This window comes from Bombus fervidus, chromosome 2 (assembly GCF_041682495.2).
Source record: "Bombus fervidus isolate BK054 chromosome 2, iyBomFerv1, whole genome shotgun sequence".
Taxonomy (NCBI): domain Eukaryota; kingdom Metazoa; phylum Arthropoda; class Insecta; order Hymenoptera; family Apidae; genus Bombus; species Bombus fervidus.
Genome location: NC_091518.1, coordinates 5,579,540 through 5,599,716, shown reverse-complemented (window position 1 = coordinate 5,599,716; position 20,177 = coordinate 5,579,540). Strand labels below are relative to the sequence as shown.

The window sequence follows — 20,177 nt, the reverse complement described above, 5'->3', positions numbered from 1 at the left end:
TAAATATTTGTCATCTCTGTGAAAGGTAATAGTAAGCTTGCATCTTCTGACAAACTTACATTCCCAGTTTTCAGACAAAATTTCCATACACTTCGTGCAACACGCGTAAGACATTCGTAAAAAGTAGCTACACGCGTTGGAGTTCTTTGGCGTGCTATGATAAACAAATACGAGTAGCATTTGCTTTGCGCGCAGGAAAATAAAAGAGAATACGCAGAAACGAAATGAATGTAAGATCGTAATATTGGTAAAATATATATTTGCATCGCTTTTTTTCTTCTTTTTCCACATTATATTGGATACATTGGATATTAATACCTACAATATATTGGATGTATCTCTAACGATCGGCATTTCTTATTAGTTGCAGGGTCAATACTTTTCGCAATCACTCTCAACAATTTGTACTCTAGTAACATAGAATGTACATTCCCGTCATCCTTCTCAGATTTCAACTTTTCTCTCCGCTTATATATACTCTTAGCATAATAATATTATGCGAATATAGATAGTATGCTGGATATTGTATTACGTTACGCGATACTTTTACCGTTTCGTCATATTTTGACAATGAACAATGGAATGAACGAGACGTATACCGATTTACCGATCAACGATATGCTCAGTTGATCCAAGACGAATTTCTCTTCCGAATAACCGTGTATTATTACCTTGATGTAGAATTTAGAGAAATTACCCTCTTTATCTTGTCTACGATTTTTCTTCGACTACTTTCTGTCGCATTAATAAGAAAATAGAAAACATATTTTCAGTAGGAAAATTTGACGATATATTTCTCTTTTTTAAAAATACTGGGACTGATTGATAAATTCGTGAATAAGGTCGATCGATAAACTTTCACTACCGTATATGTCCTATTTAATAGAATGCTGTAAAAATTATTTAAAGAACGTCGCGGCACCTACTACGTACAAGTACAGGTATTTTCAATTTTTCACGAAGGATACATATTTACGAAGAAATAAGACAAATAAATTATTTCTTAATTATACAAGTATAGATGGATCGTATACGAAACGTAACATCTAATACTTAACGTGCTGTGATCTAACAAAAACGCGAATGAAACTACATGTTACTCGACCTAAGAAATTTGCTTTATCCAACGACTGTCTTCAGTTTCTAGCAACGAATTTACGTGTTCAATGTTATTAGACTGTTTAGAGAATTTACGAAGAGAAAGCACGATATAGATATTCCTCTCTTTAGCGGAATTTTCAAAAAAATTCCGTCCATTTAATTCGATTAATTTTTGCGTTTTATTAATCGGTACCTACCGATCCATTGAAATTCTTCCGTTATCTCTTCAGGTTTCGTTCTATCAGAATTTACAGCATAATTTATCGTATCATCGAAATACGTTTCTCGAAATTGGTTTTCCAACGTACACCGAGTACCTACATGGTACGTATATACTGTATACGTATTATATACTATATATTTAGGTATATACGTACATTCGATACACGATGCAAGCTTCCAAAAAGAATCGGTAAATGGTAAATGACGTTAAACATGTCGGAATACTGTTGTCCAATTCGTTTACGATTAAATAGGAAACGATACGGGCTATCTATCTTGGATTAAACGTTGTTCCTACGACGATTGATATATCGTTTAAATCGCGATCAATCGGTTAATCTGAGAATGCTCTCAAACATACTGATAGAAATTTCCTAAAACAGACATATCTTTCCGCTGTATTTCATTCGATACTGTTGAACTGGTTATATACATAAGATAAAAACAAGTCTTTCCGTTTAACACGATGGATATGTATGTCTAATTATAATTGTTATTGCCGAGGATCACAGCAGTGGTCCGATATTAGTCTTCGGATTCTTCCGCATCTAAGATAGTTTTGAAACAGAATGGCTGAAAAGGATAACCCTGGCCATCGTAGAATTTGCTCATAAACTCTACCCTGAAAAAAGAAAATTATTACTATTATTATTATTGGTATTATCGTCCTGCATACACGTAATGTTTGTACAAAACATTCTGAGATTTCACTAGGACGCGCGGCACATTCGTAAAAATTTTCTACAGTAAGTGCACAAATGATTGAGAAAATATATTATATCTGTTCGAGACATTTACGTTGCTCAAAAGAATGAGAAAGGAAGACGCAAGTGGCGATCGTGAAAAACAGCTAGCTGGTTAAAATCATTACTCAGCTAGCAGAGTTGCAGTTTCCTGGTCCCCATTCCTCTGGCTCCTACCAATTAGTTCCTATTCCGATTAATTCAAGCGATAGTTATTCAAAACGACTAAAATGGATGAAAAGACAAAGAACGAATCGCGTTTCAAAGTTAGTAAGATGACGATACAGATATTGCTTTCCATCGTTATTTTTTCGTCCTTCTACTACTACTACTGTTAGAATTTAATCTTGAAGTTAAGATTAATAATCTGTGACACAATGTTTGTGTTGAAATAATATTCAGTGATGTTTATTAAACAGAACTACAAAACCAAATGTATATAAGCGAGTGATATAATTAACAACGTATGGAGATTGTTGATTGTTGGCCAGTTACTCTCAGACTAGACTTAGGTAGTGACCCGTGATCCCTTAAATATTTTGAACCCCACTCTCTATACAGTAATGAGTATGACCTGTGTAAGTGTCCTGTTCAAATGCCTGTGTGGGTGTCTGTGTAAGGGTATTTATGCCTATGCGTGAAATATCGTTGTATTCCAACAACTACTATAACTCGCGTATCGTCGTTAGACAGAGATCAGCTAAAAAATCGGAATACTTAGGAACGTTAATCAACGGTTATCGATTCATTGCTTTCTACGTACCAATGAAGCCGGAGGGTATGAAGAAAAGCCGATAGCCCTTCCATCATCACAAGGATGGCGACGGTGAAAGAGGCCCACGCAGCGAATGTCAAAAACAATATAACGCTTTGTACATAGTTATCCTCGGTAGCACCTAAACCTTTGCGTAACACCATATTCCACAACACTTCGGAAAGTTGTCCATGGGCCAACGACAAAGCCCATAAACGTAGATAAGAGGCAGTGTGAGATATCGTTGAGAGAACATATTCTATAGTATGAATAACCTGGTGTATCATCACTTCACCGAATGTTTCCGATTCGTGAGCATCGGTGGCTTGACTAACAGCTGCATTATTTTGTAAACCTTCGGTTTGCAATTCGATGTCTTGAGATGGAGTTCCATTGCTCTGAAATTGAAAAGCGATCGCAAGTGAAAACTTTGTACAAAACGAGTGAAAATTGTAGAGTCTTAAAGATACCATTTATTTATCTTTATCATTACCTTTTTACCGAATTTATAAGAAAAGTACACGTATGTATATGTATGAATACAAGCATACGGATGTATGCACAAGGTTGAAAAATATTGGCAACTTTTATACAAAGCGATTTCGATATAGCACTTTATAAATATCCATTTAATCCAGTAGCTAATGTAAAAACGGTTAACCAAGTCACCTATTACGCTGTAATTCGATTACGCGTTCTTTCTCCTTAACCAGTCAACTGCGTTTGACTCGTCGAACGAGAGCTTTATCTCGCAGCGTTTGACGAGTATACTCGTTGTCGCTTGTATTTATTTGCGATCCAGCCCCGTGAGAGATTTCTAAAACTAAATTCCGCAGTTAACTGGTTAATTCGTCGACCCAGTTTCTGAGGAAACGATGGAAGGTAGAAAAACCGATTCGTTCTGCCGATCGACTGTAGATAATTCCAACGTGTCGATACATGATCATTGTAACGGAGATAATCGTACGAGAATTATATTTGCTCACCATGACTCGCCCTTCTTGTCTCTTCTTCTGGAATAAGAAGAGAAGAGGCTTGCCAAGAAGCATTACAGGCACACATAACAGAGCGAGTATCACGCAAACCTTCTGAAGAATAGACTGACCCGGAAACATGAACTCCGAACAACCAAGCGGCACGGTAGCGTGACCCTGCAGTATCATATTAATAAACGTAATCAAAACCGATGGTGCGCACGAAGGACTGTATCTATGGTCTGTAAAAAAAAAAAGCAAGATCTGATTAATTTCACGATTGAATGGAAAATTAGATAGCAACGATAACAAGTATGATACGGTATAATACGTTACCTGTTGCAGCCGGATCATATAAAACCCATTTAACGAACATCAAAACTACCAGATAGAAAAATAATAAAACAAGGAAAAGTAACTGTGGCAAGAATTCTAGGAATAAGCTCGAGTATCTCTTGAAATGCCTGTTGGGGAAACGTAGAAACACATGTAATTAATAAGGTATTTCGTGAACGTGAAAACTACTTACTAATTACTATAGCGTATAATGTACAAAAATACTGTAAAATTTCGTTTCTATGTAAAATTTATTACACAGGCTGTTTCGTTCATCTTGCATTACTTAACATACGTAGATAGGATTATTGTTAATCGGAGATGGCCGATTTCAATGACCTTGAAATACAGAACGATCGTCAAGCTTGATATCCGGGATAATATTTTCCTACGTATGCATGCCGCTTAGCTATAGTTTTTTCTAGGTAGATATTTAATTTCTGACAAAACGCCTGTTCGTGTGACGTTTGTGCCGGATTTGAATTTGGTTGGCCGCAGCCCGAGAGAAGGGCAGGCCAATGGCAGATGGCTGTCACGATGCTGCGCGGCGTCGCGACGGCAGACCGCGATGGGGGTGTGCCGTGGTACTTGTTACTATAGTCCCAAGTCCTACATCCCACAGCGAGGTAGCGTCGATACGACACGAAGTATATGCGTATTATTACGAGTTTCTTTTCGGAGATCCACCGACACGACGCGACGCGTTCAAGTTTTATGGACCGGTAAGAATCCGCAGCTACCTGACATACTTGTCCTACGTTTTGTCCAGTTACCGAAGAACAAGTCCAGTGCGTTCAACGCGTATACACGGGTCAATCTAAATGCATCTCGATGCGGTTAACGTATATACTCGTCATGTATAAAATAAAGCTAGAAATAAGCAATTACCATTTACTATAAAGACTCAAAACTTTAGTAAAAAGTAATATAAACGATATTTAATGGTAATGTTTCCTTCATATTTCCAGCAAACCTGTTATGTATTTTATAAAAAAAAGTTCGATTATTTGATTATTCCCTTTGACGCGTATATCAACCGATTCAAATCATCCATGATTTTCAATGAAATTGCAAAATGTTTTCTATAACTCGCATAATATGTTTGTGATCACCGTATGTTAAGCGATTTTAATCCAAGATAATCGAAACACCCTATTTCTATATATACCTATAAATACAGATTAAGGAACAATATCTAGCATGTATGGACCACTTCGATTTTCAGCTATGTGTAATATCTACATGATTTCGTTTTTGTTTTCTCCAAACTTTGTTAGAATATTTTACAAATATACTCATACGTGTAAGTAACAAAAAAAAAGAAAAAAAACAAAAAATGTTATTTAAACGTGACTCTTTTATAGATTCGTTAAAGTAAGGAAAAGCGAAAGGCTGACGCTTTTTGTGGAAATGAAAAACAGAAACCTATACCTATCTATCGTAATACATGAATGCGCGTGATTATTAGGAAGACAATTAGATAAACTAATTAAAATTTCACAACTTATTTTCCTTTGAAATAACACTGGTCCAATTGCTATCCGATTTCGAGATTTTCAGTTCTCCGAGTTACTTTTGCGAGTTTTGCTTTTACGAGATGCATAGCATTTTAACACTTATACATATGTGTACACGTATATACACGTACATGTATATATGCAGCGCGTTTCACGTAAAATTCCCTGTTAATATTATTCATTTTCCATCGCCTCTTTTGAACTATTCCGAGACATTCCATAAGCTGAAAAGCAAAATGATTGTTTCGTATTCCCATCAGTGTGCCCTACATTACTGCAAATATACGTACGTAGATACTGATTTGAAATAATTTCCGACTATCGTAAATAGAAACTTCCTTTTTTAAGAGCTACGATAAAATCTTCGAAAGAAATTATTTCCAACTCGATGTAGCGATCGATCGAATTATTTCTTTTGTTCTTCTCTAGCTATCTCTGTGTTCATTAGATATTTCCGTACTTATAGGTAAATACACTAAATAAAAGATATAAAGAAGAATCGCTTGAACGAACAAAGAAAAGAAAAAAAGGAAAGAAAAATAAATAAAAAGCGATGATACGTTGAAATCGAAATCGTAACCGGAACCATCGCTGTATCAACTTACATAATATTAGGGATACTCATGAACACGCCAAAGATCATGTGCACGACACCGAAGATGATCGACAGCTTCATTTTGTACGAATTCAAAAATATTATCTTGTTATCGGCTAATACCCAAACAGGATCCATACCCAATGGATAAGGCACTTGCACGTAATTACTGGTAGCTGGATTCAACTCAATCATATCATCTTGCTTGATTGTATCTTCATACGATATGTGCCAACTAGACCCGAATATGTTAAATGACTTTGAGAACACGTCATTGTAGATGATGCCAGTGTAAATGGAAAACAAACCCATAAGAAGGATAATATAACGTCCGGCAAAAAATATATTCCAAATTTCGGACGCTGACTTTTGCGCCATAAACTTCTTCTCCAACGCGATCATATATACAGCGAACAGGCTCAAAATTATACCTAAAAAAAAAAAAAAAGGAAAAGATCGTCGCCTTCCATATTCCTATCTACACACCTACATTCGTACGTTATAAGAAATACACGGTGCGTTTCGTGACTACATAAAACCAGTTTAAAATTTCCTACTTTTTACGATGTTCATCTTTATTTCAATTTCGAATCTAATTAGAAACGTGCAACGTAGAAGGCGCGCATGATCGAACTTACGTTCGACGTTCAAGCGAAAGCTCCATGTTCAAGCTACGCTCACCGCGCAAACTGGATTTACATACAAATAAAATCAATAGAATGGTCAGATTTGAAGTCGTTCGAGTCGAAGCAATCGTTTCGATCGATTCTGCTACGTACGTAAAAATAAACCGAAGATAGAGAAAAACATTCGATCGATGTACGTGTAACGCTTCGTTTACAAGAAAATGACATTTGGACGATAATATCGAGCGAGCATATACGTCGATTCTCCACTAAACACGCGCGAGTCACGATCTTCTTTTTCTTCGCGATTTGCCATGATATTCTCGAAAAACGACATGTTAAGCGAGAAAGCTCTATATCTTCTACGCTTTTCATTTAATACGATACAAACCATACGCTGTAGCTTTATTTAGTAATTCTTAAAATCTGCTTTATCAGTGTAAAAGTTGTTGAAAATGTTGGTTCTTGAAATGCTCTGCGAATTCAATTTTCGTGCACGCTTTCCAAAAACGTATTTTCCAGTCTTGCAGTTCTTCAAACGTCAAAATGATCCTCGCTTTTAATCACGCAAGACTCGCGTTGTTTTTTAGAAATTAACCTCTGATTTAGTACGTACGTTTCTACATAAACGGATGAAACAAACAATGGTTCGTATAGAGATCCGACCACGACACAGTCAAGTGCATGCTCGGTGGAAATTCAAAGTCGATTTTCTCGGAAACGAAGTCCCTCAAATGAATACAATTTATTGCATATTTTCGACTTATTTTCTCATGCGCGATCATCATGTAAGACAGCCTGTATCTTCGACTTATTTTTTCACGTACAATCGCGCCATCTACCAACTGCCAACTGTATCGTTGTTTTATTAGGACACCGTGTATTACTATTGACACTAGTCAGTGTCGAGACGTAAAACGTTTATTTACCGTGTCCACAATCGCCGAACATGACGCTAAATAGGAAAGGGAAAGTGATAATCGTATAAAGAGCTGGATTAGCTTCGCGATACGATGCTACGCCGTAAGCGTCGATCAAATTTTGAAAACCTCTGGTGAACTTGTTGGTCCTGTTAAACGTCGGAGGATCTTCGTTCGTGTAGATAACATTGAGGAACGATGGTATCGTACTACCACAGAGACGCTGAAGAAAGTCAAATTTTAACGCAATTTTTATTATATTCTTGTAATATATAATATATATATCATAACTTGATATATAATATTATAATATAATTTGATTATAGTATAAACGGGAAAGCATATTTTCAGTTGAACGAGCCAGCAAAATATCACGAGGCGTGAAAGAAGAATATTTGAATATTATAGAATTTCTTCGAATATTGAAAAACATGAAAATTCGAAGAAAATCGCAGCGATGTTGAAGGAAGGACACGAGATATACCGCGTCTCGAAGGTATCCGGACATAATTTACGAGACATAATTTACAAGAAAATTTATCATCGTTATCAAATGCTCTAAATAACCATATTTCATTTCCTTATTATTCGACACAACGATGTATAGAACAATGTGTACGATAACAGGAGAAAATTAATTTTTAAAAGCTATTTTTTATAGTGAGAAATATGGTATAGAACTGTAGCTTGTTACTAGAAGTGTTACTCCTATTCGAATTGTTTCGTTCTTGAAACGTATCGTAAAACTTGTATACGTAATATAATTTGAAGAAACCAACCGATCCTTCCGTGAGACAGTCTCGGACAATGGTGAGGTCCGCAACAGGTACCCAACATTCTCCTATAAGGCACTTTTTTGTTACGTCCACGTTGAACAGATTCATCGTATGATAAATAGCCTTCATCTTTCGAACCATAATCGTCCAATTGGGCAACTCCTTGGCAACGTTATGTAACACGCGTTGACGATGATCTTGCGTTTGATTTAAAACCTGAATGATACGAAAAAGAAACGAAGATATTAACGATAAAAGATTCGACGATCCATTCGAATTCATCAGAATTTTTTCATCAGAAACGACTCGACAGTTATTTAAACGTGCGTAAACTCGATTTTGTTCGTACTGAAAATTATTGATCATATAAAACACCTGGACAAGCAGTATCTCTTCGGAAAAATATTTTTGTACATTTATGAGATATACGTAACATTAACGAAAAATATCTTACAAAAAGCCTGGAGAAAAGTGCAAATGACTTCCTTACATTTTACATTTTCTATCGCGTATGAAAGTATTTCAAAATATAGAGTTATACATTTTTTGGCTGTTAATCTCCTACGATATAGGTCTATTTTAGCAGTTATTAATTAGACCAATATTGTTCGTACGTACTGTAATACTCGTAACAGAAGATGGAAATACCTGGATACTTTGACGAATCAAAACATTTTCATCTTGGAACGAAAAAACGTTTAAAAGCAAAAGGGAATCAATCTACTACTGTAGTTACTTTGCTAGCGAATTACATAATCCGCGTTAACCAGTTAGCTGTTTCTGACGAGTATACTGGTCATGAAGAAATGGCAATACTTTGTGTTATGAAAAGCCCCGTTGGTAATACAATTAAAAAATAAAACAGTCGTTTCGTTGCAACTTAATTCCATATTATAACAACCACGTGTACTCTATGTTTGGCGAGTATACTCGTCATGAAGAAATGGCAATACTTTGTGTTATGAAAAACCCCGTTGGTAATACAATTAAAAAATAAAACAATCGTTTCGTTACAAATTAATTCCATATTATAACCACGTGTGCTCTATGTTTGACGAGTATATTCGTCATGAAGAAATGGCAATACTTTGTGTTATGAAAAGCCCCGTTGGTAATACAATTAAAAAATAAAACAATCGTTTCATTACAACTTAATTCCATATTACAACAGCCACACGTACTCCATGTTTGACGAGTATACTCGTCATCACTTACCTTTTGCAACATACTATAGGTACATAGTTTTCAAAGTTTTCTGAGAGGTCGCAACAGCTAAATGGTTAACGATGTTCGCGTGTACCGTATACGTACATATGTACAAGACTCACCAAGTTCAAGTCTTCCAGTCGCGTTCGAACGCCTTTCACCATATCCTCACGATCCGCGTGGCTGTGCGGACATGGGTACAAAGACGCATGAAAACCACTGCAAACTTTCCTGATACGGCTCTTCAGCTGCTCTCCTTGGAAAAACGCGACGAACACCGTTTTAAAAATTTGATTACCCTAAAACAATTCGCAAAACTTACGTACATATATCAAACAAGATTGTATTAGCGATATCGTCAATGTTAGTGAATATATCTAAATGTATCTACCGTGATAGCGATTAGAATAAACTAACGTTACGATATCGCACAGCAAATAAATATCCTTCTTTGAGCGTCAATTATTTGAAAAATATTTGTAGAATGAAATTACTAGTTGCAATAAATTGTTAACCACTTGAATAAACCACCGACGCCCAAACTAATGAAATTTCAATTTTAACGATGTTTTTTACCACCGCATACGCGTGGACATTTCGATGAAATTAAATTATATTTATACGTGAAAATTTCTCCCTTTTCACGATTTAATCGTAATAGCATCTATATGTATATTATGGAAAGGCAAAAATCACGAACGATATTCATATAATATTAGGTGGTCCCAAAGTCCCAAAAGGAAGTCATAAATGCACAAAATTTGTTTGTTTTATATTATTTTATTGAATTATATACGATCCGTTTTAGTCTATTACTACATCTATTATTTCCTTCTAAAATGAAAGGAACTTTTGGCACAACCTGATGTACGCATCTACGAGGGCAAATTAATTACTTAAAAGTTCGTCTCTTTGTATTATTTATACATTTAAATAACAATCGGTGCTATAACATTGACCATTCATGCTTAAAATCTTATAAAAAAAGATAGATAAATGATACAAAGTATACAAGTAATTTAGATAAATTTGTGCAAAATCAAACAAAGCGTGCAGGAGTTGTGATTTTTTTAATTCGAATGAAATTGATCGAGCTTGAATGTCTATCGCGTAAATAGATCAGCAAAAACAGCAAAAAACTAAATTATTATTTCCGAATCGTTAGGTATTTGTATTTTACGATCATCCATCGTGATAAGAGTTACTACTTCTGTCACAATTATCTGACTTTTTTTTCATTTTTACCGAAACGACCAAAAACAGAGATCAAATTTATATTGAGAACAAAGTAAGACGTTTCCTGTAGAAAGTAATTTTTCTTAATTAATAACAGAGATAAAGGCGGTGAGCAGATATTAAAATTAAATGGTAGCGCAGCGTATAGAATGATGGTATATGGGAAAAGAATAAAAATAAAAGGGAAGTAATGGTAACGAAAGAAGAATAGCCAGTTTGTTAATAAAATAATTAATTTGAAGTGAAATCACAAGGACGTTAAATGTAAATTTGTATCTCGCTTTTTCCAAGCACGCCATAAAAGCGATATCAATTACGATACCTAAGATACTGAGAGAACAATTGGTCGATCGACCGATTCAAACGACAAACCAACCGATTAATATAATATATATTTTCTACATTGTTGTGACTATCGATATTTACAAATAAAAAGAATTACAAACGATAGCAAAATATTAAGTTCATCGATACGAGGAATATCTTTAAAGAAGGAATCAACTTAAGATTTTATGGTTGATTATTATAGGAAAATGTGAAATTCCTTGAAAGTAAATCAACATTGAAGCGACTGAAACAAAAGAAAATCTTCTACTTGGTTCATGGATGGACTAGTTCGCATGTATTTAGCTTAATAAATTCAACAACGTACCTACGTTTCTTTTTCTTTTTTTTTTTTTTTTTTTTTTAATTGAATAAAACAAACATCTTCTCTTCGCATATTACGTACAATTACGTACAAAGAAGAGAAAGAGCTTCTACGTAATGATTTATGAAAGAATAATACCTAATGACAATAACGTAAAAAATAGAAAAATTAGAATATCTTACCAAATCCTTCGGATCCTTGCGTACGTGATTTTAGCGATAAATACACGTAAGTGAGAACGATGAATACAATAAAACACAATAAATATACATTAAGAGAATAGAGTTAATATCGTGATAAACGAATCAATTCTCTTCGTAAAGTCTATGCAAGTAATAGGTCATTTTTATATTTCTATAAATTAGATTAAGAGAAGTTAGATGATGGTTTTAAGAAAAAGGATGGAAAGAAGAAGAAGAAGCAGAAGAGAAGAAGAAGAAGAGATAAGAAGCGAACTAACAGTAGCTGGATCTTCCAATGGCTTATCGAGCTCAGCTTGACGTAAAAATACATTTCCACGGGATATTCGCCACAACATTCTCTCGAAAGCTGGTATTCGTTCTCGGCTTATTACTCCAGCAACGAACCTATAAAAGAAAAATTTCATCGAATAAAATATAAGGCTAACACGGTAATTTCGAGAAGTTATAATTGAATTAATCGATTATTACTGGCACACGCAACAGTGTAATTTATAATACAATGACACATAATGTAACGAATGTTACAAATATAACAAATAAAGTACGGTATCTGTAGAAAATAAAATATGTTAAAAAGAACGTCGTTTTAAAAACAACGTTTTAAGCATTGTAATCAATTTTGATCTATAATGGAATTGAGCAATTTCTCGTGTTTCGTAAAAAGTAAAAAAGATTGCAAAATGTATAAAGTTGGACAAATTGAATAAAAGTATAAGATTCTCTTAAAACTAATTTTATAGCGCAGCACTTAGAACATAGGACAGCGAATATGAATCGTGCCTACTGTTAGAGGCATTAGCAAAAGGCATTATCGTGAAAATGACGTAAGTTTCAAAAGAAGAATTACGTTCGAGTTAGTGTAACAATGACCATATATATATAATGTTATTGATTAATTTTTATCTCTACATTTATACCTTTTTTGTTCTATGGAAATAAAATATTTTTCCTTCGCCGATATATCTACATTACGTTTACATTTCAATGTATACTTTTAATGTCTTCAAGATCTAATTTCTTTTTAGAGATTACACGACAGGCTTACGAAATTATTCACGCACGTGTAAACGTGAACGAACGTACATATTATGAGTTATACGAACAATTCTCTTAAATGTCATTAGTATTAAATATCATTATTATGAAACTCGACTATCATCATACTGTAAAAATTTGAAACAAATCCGAAAATATAGATATATAGAAATTACGTTTCAATTATTTAATAGAAATACGCATTAGGCTGATAAAACCTCGATATTCAATGGAACCATATTTAACACTTGTTTATATATATTACATATATGCTTGAGATTATATGGTTATTCATGTGATGTAGTAACTTTTTACTAGACACATGTTTTCAATGAATATCTTGTTGTAATTTCACATTTTCAGATTCAGTTTCAAATTTTACCAATACGACGATGATGATGATAGCCGTCACGACAGTCGTTGTGACAGACGTTACAATGGAAATGAAATGCAAAATATTTTGTTGTAACACGTACGATATGGACATAATAATTTTGTGAACGCTTTCGCGATATATATAAATGCACCGCGTTCTACAATATCTACATATTATTTTCTTCTGTCACGCATTATCCTTTGCAGATGGATCGAGCAACTTACCTTCTGTTTCCAAATTTCTTCCCCTCTTATCGAAAAATTCGGCATTTTCAGATTACTCGAAACGAAGGAAAAAAGATTTTCACAGGACATCGAAACGATTAGCATTCAAATATTTAACAGGACGTTAAACATTTGTCGAATAGTCCGAAATATCATAAACCTGAAGGAAACTGTAATAATTTTTATCATGGCTTGTCACGGAAGAAATCTGTAATCTGATGCATAAACCGATAAACTGACTACTACTCGTAACGTTTCTTTCGTCCCCCTTTTTATCGTTAAACGATACGATTATGAACGCTATTTGTCCAAATGAATTATTGTCGCAAGTATCGTTTCGGCAAGACTTCGCGAGATGTAACAAAGGACAGTACAGATCACACTCGACCGAACTCGATACTCTTATTATTACAGCGTTTATTAGGCTGCATGATTTTTAATTTGCAGAGGAAAGTACTTTTCCGAAATTGTCTAGAACTAAACAATTTAAAACAACACCGTTTGTACTTATAATACAACTTATAATCGAAGAGCAAGAGACGTAATTTATAAAAAAGTAATTTGAAAATTTTAGAATTTTAGAATTTTTATGGGTGTTTGCCAAGCAAATCCGTTTAAATAAAATTTTCTTTTCGATTTCTCTTTCACACATTAAGTTTTTCTCATTGGCCTGAATATTTCGAAAATATCAAATTTCACAGGATTAGTTAGGCTCAGCAGATTATGCTTACAAGCGTTAGCGTTGGGTTTGAAAACTGTTTAAACACCTTAAAAGTTAGTCTAACCACTAATCTTGCGACATTTCATATTTTTGAAATATTCTCTAATTTTAATGTGAAAGTGAAATCGAGAGAGAAGTTTTGTTTGAATTTATTCTCCCATTCTCAAATAATACGCAGGAGCACTGTGTGCCCCGGTGCATAGGCTGACCTCCTTTCGCTCGTGCAAGGTGGGTTGCTCGTGTGCAGGGGTATTTTGTCCGATCTTTAATTGTCAATAACTCAATAAACAAAACATAAATCAATAAACAAAGCCGATAACGCAATTTCGTTATTCTTGATTCTCGTCTTATTTCCACTGCAAGAATCATCCCTTAAATTTTCTGGCACCTGTAGCTGAACACCCTATATATATATATACACGACTCGCGTCACGTTGTTCGCACATAATCTTCGATTACCGTTCTATATAAAGGAAGACGTCATAAAAAAAGGACGTTGAAGAGAGGTTGTTTTTTTAAATATCTCCGAGATATAGCAGATGTACGTGGACTGTGGATATTCACGAAAATTTGTACTACGTATCCAAAGGCGACTAAAGAAATAGAAGTTAAGCAGAGATTTACTTTACTTTCAAAATGTTACATTACGTTCTGTGCAGTTTTGCATGTTCCCGTAAACTTTATTTATGGAAAATAATGACAATAAATATCGCAATTTTCCATAAATGGATAAGAATCCGCGCAGCCTATGTTAATTATTTGTTATTAAATTGGAAAACATACTCGAGACGTCCCCGACTTGACGCGCTTGGATTCTGTGGTTCCTCGTTAATTAGCGTCCTGGTGATCGAGTCATTGGCCTCTTCCTGTTGATATAGAAGAAGATACGAATCTTGATTCTTCTACAGAATGGTAACATCGATTACACGAAGGAGGACGACGCTATGAGCAAAAGCTGCTGTGAACTACTTTAGCTACCTCCGTGAAAAATACTTGAGTCTTCTCGAGCACGTGTCGCAATTCCGTCAACTCGAGGTAGTTACTCTTCAGGTTCACCGCGTTTTGGCTCAGCTCTAAAATGTCGTTCTCCGTTTCCTCGAGATGGGCCTGCAACCAAATAAAATACCTTTATTCTTTACCCTTTCGTTCTATCGTTCCAATACGATGGATGAAACGAAGAGTAGAGGACGAACAAACGATTGGAGAAATAATTATTCGTTTATTGTCGCGATTTCTCGCATTTTCTCTATGGAATACAAAAAATACACGCACGTATACTTTCAACTTCTTACAGGACATAGGTATTAACTTTACAGCTACCGATCTGTAGTTCAGTCTAATCTACGTTTTTCTACCACATCAAATTAATCAGTTAGCTGTTTTCGACGAGTATACTCGTCATGAAGAAATGGTAATATTTTGTATTATGACGAGCTCTGTTGGTAATAGAATTAAAAAGTAAAATAGTCGTTTCGTTTATTTGTGATACATTCTTATAGTATACAGATTATTTAGGAAAAATAATTGAAATTAGTACAAACATATTTGTGTCAAAAACAAACGATTTAAACAATTTAATGAAAGTAACTTTACGAAATCGTATTTCCACTGGCTGTTGGCTAATTCTTTCAGCCCCTTGCCCTCTATATGCGCGTGTTCGCGACAAACGAATACATTTTACTTCGCACATATATTTTTTCTATCTATCTATCTATTCTATTTTTATATATATTTTAGATTGGTTAGAAATTTTTGCCGATATTATCATACCGATAATGTTTCGTTACGATGCTAACGGGATTGTTTTTCAATATATAAAATTGATACGAACGATTAAAAGATCGAATACGATAAGAAGCTAAGAGAGAGAGAGGATAATCGTGAGGAAATTAATTAAGTCATTATCGTTAGGAAGGAAATAGAAATCTTACCTCGAGATCTATGATCATACGAGGATTCGGTGCCCGTGGTAGTTGGGTGAGGTTATCAGCAATCGGTACTCCGTCCTTCCTCACTTCAGCTTCGATGTACCGAAGTTTCCGTTCCATCTCGTCGCATCGACGCACTTCGTTGACGAATTTTCGTTGAAAATAATTCACATCGCCATTGAGCTGCGAACGAATCAAGAGCGAAGAGAGTAAGCAAGAAGATCGTTAATTTTGAACGCACTGTCTAATCGCGCTGTTCGTTCTATCCCTATGCTCATTGCACGTACGAAGGTTCGTTTCATTTTAAGTTCGAACTGCAAGTTTTCTCGAGCGAGTGGCTGTTTCCAGTCAATAGAAAAAAAAATGCAATTCAAAAACATCAAAGACATCGATGAAAGGTCGTTTACCAACTCGGAACGCATAAAACAATACCGATTGCGAGCCACCATTGCATTACGTTCATACGAAACTTCCGGTTAAGCTAAGTTTCGAAGAAATCATTAACCAGTTAACTCGAGAATTTAGTTTTAGAAATCTCTCGCGGGGTTAAGTCACGAAGTGCGTAAATAAATACAGATGACGACGAGTATACTTGTCAAATGCAGTGAAATAAAGCTTTCGTTCGACGTATATACTCGTCAAAGGTAGTTAACTGGTTAAACGAGATGTAACGTAGTCGACGTCTTCTCGACTTCTGTATAATCTTCTCTTCCACTATAATTAATTATCTATACTCGCAAAAAAGCTATCGATATAGGAGGCATAGGAGGTGGAAGCGATACAGCAAGGTCGTAAGATCGAACAGTAGTTAAAATCCTCGAGTTTCTGGCCACGTAAGTACGAAAGTATTTGTATTACATGTACTATGGGAAACATTTTCAACTTTCGTTCACATGGTAATGAAACACCACTGTGCCAAGATTATCTTGTATCGATCGGTCGACCACGTTTTGCGGGACATCCTGTATACTGCAAACATATGCGGTTGCTCGTATTACACGTCGACGACAAAAAACTTAAGTCGTTTAGTCGAATTTAAAAATTTTTTAGAAAAGTTTAAAAAAATTCCGTTTTGAATGCTATTCGAATATTAAAGCAATTGTGTAGGTGTACTTGTACTAACCTATGTATTACCTATAAATATAACCTGTACACATATCTATATTTATAAATATAAATATAAATTTAACCTATATATATATATATATATATATATATATATATATATATATTGTATCTACCTATCTCGTAATTTTTATATACACGTGTATAATTTTCAGATTTCTTTCGATCTTTACCAAACGTAATCCATCAGAGTTCAAGTATATTTCATTCATATGAAATGTATTATCACACGTAATATCGCATATTCGTAAAAAATTTCTGCGAGAGTGGAAATACTTTGGCGAGTCACTGCAAGTACTTAGGGGCTCGTTCAAGGTTAGGTAGAATATTAGCTCGGAACAAATTCTTTTTCCGTGGTATATTTAAAAATAAATACGTATTTATCTGCGTGTAAATACGAACTTGTATCTTTCGTATCTCGAATTTCGTTTTACTTTATAATCCCGTCCCGGTATGTAGCCGTGTAACGCTTCTACGATATCAAAGAATTTAAAGAAAGATTACACCGATAATTAAACTTACATCACGAAACTGCACCGTGCCCGTTTCCCCGAGTTCGGAAACGGAAAGATAGGCCGCCTCTGGTTGAATAAACAACTGGCAGAGGGCCATCTGCTCGCTCCTGAATAATGCACCCATCCCAACAGCCAGTTATGTTTTGTCCTGCAATAACAAAAAAAAAGATTTCCATTTTTCTAAAAGTATAAAAGGTAGAAAGAACGATTATCTTACGTTAAGTTATACCAATGGCTACGTATACAGAGTGTCTTACGTAAATAGGACGAGCTACAACTCTGTGACGGTAGATGATAGGAAAAAGATTTCGTTCGGCAAAATTACATAGTTCTGAGTAATACACGATCCCAAATGGTGTTTTTGTAGCTATTCTCGAAGCGACGCTATTTTCGAGATTTTTAGCTGATCTTCACTCTTTGAAATAAATTTGTCAATTTTTGTCGATACGTAACGTCGATCGATGGATGAGCTTCTTTTTGATTTTCTATTTCTAACTTCTCTACAAAAGGACCAGACTGCTACTTTAGCCGGAAATACTTAATTTAAAATATATTTCGATTTCATAATAGAGCGTACGAAAACCAAGGAAAAGATAGAAGTAATAGACCTGAAAGTGCCGTGTTGCCATTTATGATATACAGTGTCATATAAGAAATGCAATGCGACTTTGACTCTTAATCGGAAATAATCTTTTAGACATTTTGTACGTTCGGTCGGCAGTTTCTTGCCGACTGGAAATCGATTAACTTTTATTCAAAACATTTTTTTATTGTGTATACTCTGTATACACACGTATAATATATACACATGTATAACGATACTAAGAATCGCATAATAAGAATTCGTTCAGTTTTAAGGTTTACTAATTTTCATAACCACCGTTGTCATATAATACTGTGATTTTCTTCGACTCAATAACAGCGACAGCGTGATTACATCTTTGTTTATCGATATTTCTTCGGGATTAAGTTGTGTAACGGAATTAAGCTTACATATTGCTATCGCTTTTTTCTTTTCTCGATTTCCGTTGTATGTATTCACGTATCTCGAAAGTTGTTAACTTATTATCGATCAAATTTTCTCCCGCGTATTTAATTGCGAACAGATGTCGTGCGTGCTGAGATAGAAGCACAGGTGGTGGTAGAAATATATTTACAATAACTTCATATGCATACGATAGTGTATATCGTAAGACAGCTTTAATTATTTATACTATTTAGACTATCATATAAATATCGATATATATAAATGATAAACATTTACGTAAGTAAAATATCGAAAAAAAATTAATAAATACGTATTGTATTAGATTACAAATATAAAGACTATACGAGATAAACGTATCCTTTTCAGATCGAATTTAAAAACCGTCGTATATTATATTTCGATAACGTGTTTCTTCGATAACGATCACGGATGGGATCACGGAAAGAGATTGTCGAAGAATAAATCGCGATATACACACATATAATCTATACGTATACATGTATAAGAAATAAGAGCGTAGAGGCAAGAAAAGCAAGGCAACGTGTTAAGTTCAAGGTGATTGTAATCTTTTTCACATGATTCGAAGTTACAACAACGTTTCCACGTAATGTAATTAATCTTGCTAAATTACTACTAAACACAGGTGTATTCCGCGACTCAACCTTAGATAATTCTACATGATAACTCGTTACGACTACAACTGTTTCTATTCTACTAAATGTTACCAAACTGATATTTTTATTTTTCATTATTTTACTTTATTTTATTTTTCGCGTAATTCTCCTAGTGCCATCGTAATTCTTAATATAATAAAATATTTGTTTTCCCTATGTTCGTTTAACTAATTATCAATTTAACCGAACGATATACCTTTTACGTTATACTTAGCTTTAACCAGTTAGCTGTTGCGACCTCTTTAAAAACTTTGAAAAGCGTGTACCCAAAATGTGTCGCAAAAGGTAAGCAATGATGAGTATACTTGTCAAGGAATAAGTATGTGTGGCTGTTATAATATAGAATTAAGTTGTAACGGAATGACCGTTTAATTGTTTAATTTTATTGCCGATAGGGCTCGTCATAACAGACCGTATTACGTTCATGGAATAGAGCGAGTGTTTAACATTCCTTGTAATTTTGAATTTCAGCTCGTATACATACGTATAGATAAGAATTCCATCATAAATCTTATCATATTTATTAGTTATAATACTTGATAATATTAATGATACATGTCGTTAATACGTATTATTTATATGTAACAATTTTATCGTCGTCGTCGTCGTCGTTGTTGTTGTTGAGCGTTAATGAAGTTTGAAACAATTTTTTCTTTCATGGGTACATAAAATATTCATAGAGATTTTGTACGAGTATCCAAATAGCATCTACTGTAAGCCACTGTATATGTAC

The 20,177-nt window shown here is 34.5% G+C and overlaps 1 protein-coding gene and 1 long non-coding RNA gene across 4 annotated transcripts in view; one reads left to right on the top strand and one right to left on the bottom strand.

Moving 5' to 3' along the window:
* Positions 1–242: 242 nt before the first annotated feature.
* Vha100-2 (V-type ATPase subunit a family protein Vha100-2) overlaps positions 243–20,177 on the bottom strand; it is a 51,698-nt gene continuing 31,763 nt past the window's right edge. For 2 of the 3 annotated variants that reach the window (XM_072014605.1, XM_072014597.1), the window contains exons 2-14: positions 17,790–17,930; positions 16,146–16,325; positions 15,193–15,321; positions 14,998–15,116; positions 12,116–12,242; positions 9,893–10,069; positions 8,568–8,780; positions 7,798–8,011; positions 6,253–6,673; positions 4,131–4,258; positions 3,807–4,036; positions 2,830–3,218; positions 243–1,945 (exon numbers count right to left, since the gene is read on the bottom strand). In XM_072014605.1, coding sequence (XP_071870706.1) covers positions 1,849–1,945; positions 2,830–3,218; positions 3,807–4,036; positions 4,131–4,258; positions 6,253–6,673; positions 7,798–8,011; positions 8,568–8,780; positions 9,893–10,069; positions 12,116–12,242; positions 14,998–15,116; positions 15,193–15,321; positions 16,146–16,325; positions 17,790–17,906 — 2,541 coding nt within the window. In that variant the 5' untranslated portion in view covers positions 17,907–17,930 and the 3' untranslated portion in view covers positions 243–1,848. The remainder of the gene's footprint in view (positions 1,946–2,829; positions 3,219–3,806; positions 4,037–4,130; positions 4,259–6,252; positions 6,674–7,797; positions 8,012–8,567; positions 8,781–9,892; positions 10,070–12,115; positions 12,243–14,997; positions 15,117–15,192; positions 15,322–16,145; positions 16,326–17,789; positions 17,931–20,177) is intronic. The other variant, XM_072014614.1, reaches the window with a different exon arrangement.
* LOC139993307 (uncharacterized) lies at positions 7,914–10,021 on the top strand. Its single transcript, XR_011801351.1, has 2 exons — positions 7,914–8,053; positions 8,140–10,021. It is a non-coding gene; the product is annotated as an uncharacterized lncRNA (long non-coding RNA).